The sequence below is a fragment of the Apium graveolens genome, chromosome 5 (assembly GCF_009905375.1).
Source record: "Apium graveolens cultivar Ventura chromosome 5, ASM990537v1, whole genome shotgun sequence".
NCBI lineage: Eukaryota > Viridiplantae > Streptophyta > Magnoliopsida > Apiales > Apiaceae > Apium > Apium graveolens.
This window is the reverse complement of record NC_133651.1, coordinates 223,413,568-223,415,882: the sequence shown is the minus strand read 5'-3', so window position 1 is coordinate 223,415,882 and position 2,315 is coordinate 223,413,568. Positions and strand designations below refer to the sequence as shown.

At 37.2% G+C, this 2,315-nt stretch overlaps 1 protein-coding gene across 1 annotated transcript; it reads left to right on the top strand.

Moving 5' to 3' along the window:
* The first annotated feature begins 755 nt into the window (after positions 1-755).
* Positions 756-1,687, top strand: LOC141661622 (uncharacterized). Its single transcript, XM_074468627.1, has one exon. It carries the CDS (start codon positions 1,093-1,095, stop codon positions 1,486-1,488), a length of 396 nt encoding a protein of 131 aa, XP_074324728.1. The 5' UTR covers positions 756-1,092; the 3' UTR covers positions 1,489-1,687.
* Positions 1,688-2,315: the final 628 nt, after the last annotated feature.

Sequence of the window (2,315 nt, the reverse complement as noted above, 5' to 3'; positions counted from 1 at the left end):
GATACAACCAGGTGATAAAACAAATAACATACTAAAATCAATTAGATGATTTGTTTCCTGATCGTTTAACAAATAGAATTTAATAATTTTTGAAGCTAAAAACAAAATCAAAGACATCTCAGGCGATCCAAATTGCACCAACATCTCTGAAGATAACAACATCGCAATTGACCATATCACGTAAAAACTATGGTTAGCCCAATATTCAGAAACAACAATCGCATAAAATGAGATTGGAGAAACGGCACCCCAGCTATCTACATGCCGGACACCGGCTATATACATGCCGAAGGCACCCCAGCTATCTACATGCCGGATATCAGCTATAGACATGCTGAAAGTGTAAACCCATAAAAGATGAACAATCTTCGGTTGTGAAAGGTGAGTTCTTGCAATAATCATCACCGTCCCAGATTCGATACAGGTTTTGCAGATCACCAAAAATATCAGCAACTTCGTCCTCAACAGATCCAATACCAGATTAACCCAAACATGACTAAACAAAAACATAACAAACACTCCAAAATGAGAGACATAAACACACTCTAAGAGGAGAGACACACAAATACCCAAAAGAATTGAATTTTATTGAAAATAAATTAACGAGAATAAAAGAAAATGAATGGATCGAGACTTTCCACTGAAAAAAATCAGTAAAAGCCCCTCGATTTATTTGAAAATGGACAAACCTTTGGGGGAGGCGGCGGCTCTTCCTATCGAACCATCTAACGGCGTTTTAATTAGTGTCCCACGTATCTCCTAATAGCAAACTACCACTTAGTGAGGAGCTTACTGGAGTTCTCCAAACTCCCAAATCGGAATGAACGAGCTATTAAAAAAAAGTGCCTGGCAGATTCACACAACAAATCCGTGAAACTTTGAAAGTCCCAAGACTGTTATTTTTTTTTTTTATAGAAAAAGAAGAACAAGAACAAAGAAACGTGTCACACTGAAAAGAAACTAAACTCCACGTGTCAGCAGCACCTTGAACCTTCCCCATCATTCATCCTCCTTTAATTTCCTCTCCCTTCTCAAATCCTCCTCAACAAAACCAATCCTCACACAACATTCAGAACCCTTCCAGAACTTGTAATGGCGTTAGAATGGGTTATTCTGGGCTACGCCGCGGCCGCAGAAGCCGTAATGGTGCTCCTCCTAACAATCCCAGGTCTCGACGGCCTCCGTAAAGGCCTCGTTGCCGTGACACGTAATCTTCTCAAACCGTTTCTCTCTATTGTTCCTTTCTGTTTGTTTTTACTGATGGATATTTACTGGAAATACGAGACTCGTCCGAGTTGCGAATCGCCTGGATCGTGCACGCCCACGGAGCATTTGAGGCACCAGAAATCGATGATTAAGAGTCAGCGTAATGCGTTGTTGATTGCTTCGGCTTTGTTGTTTTACTGGTTGCTTTTTACAGTTACCAGATTGGTGGTGCAGATTGAGCAGTTGAATCAGCGTCTTGAGAAATTGAAGAATCAGGATTGATTTTGGTGATTTCTCGGTGTTCACGATTTGTTCAGTTTTATTTTCGATTTCAATCTGTTGTTAATTTCTGTTTTAGTGTTGTAATGAAAATGTTCTTGTTGTAGTTTTATTTGAGTACTTACAAATGTTATGGAGGTTTAATTTAATTGTGTGATGCTACGTTTCTTTAATATTTGGAGAAATGTGATCGTGTTTCTGATATTTAATTGTTTCTGCTTTGGTGTACATGCGCTTTTTAATTGGGTGAATTAGACTCAATTATGAGCTTAAGTGTGATACACGTATTATATGGAAACAAATTGACGTATGGATGTTGAATATTTGTGTAGATAGCTAAGCCAGAACTTGTAGCTAAATCGTCTAATGGAACGCTGTGTTATTCGTTGGGAATTGAAGAATCAGGATTGATTTTGTTGATTTCTCGGTGTTTACGATTTGTGCATTTACTTTCTGTTGTTAATTTCTGTTTAATCGTTGTAATTGAAATGATCTTGTTGTAATTTTACTTGATTATTATATAGAAATGTTATGTATGTTAAATTGAAATGTATGATGCTTTGTTTCTTCTGGATTTAGAGGCATTGGTTACTTGCTTAATTTTCAGGAACTTTGGATTGTGTCTATGATAATTTATTGTTCTGCCTCCTGCTTGTTTCTGCGTAAATATGGATGTTAATTGGCAAATTAGACTCTATTAAGAACTTAAGTGTAGTGTACATGTTATATGGAAAGAAATTGACATGTACATGTGAATGTGAAAATTGTGTAAATAGTCAAGTCAGGTTTTGATATATGGTTGTTAGATGGACCTTAGATGGTTGGTGTCA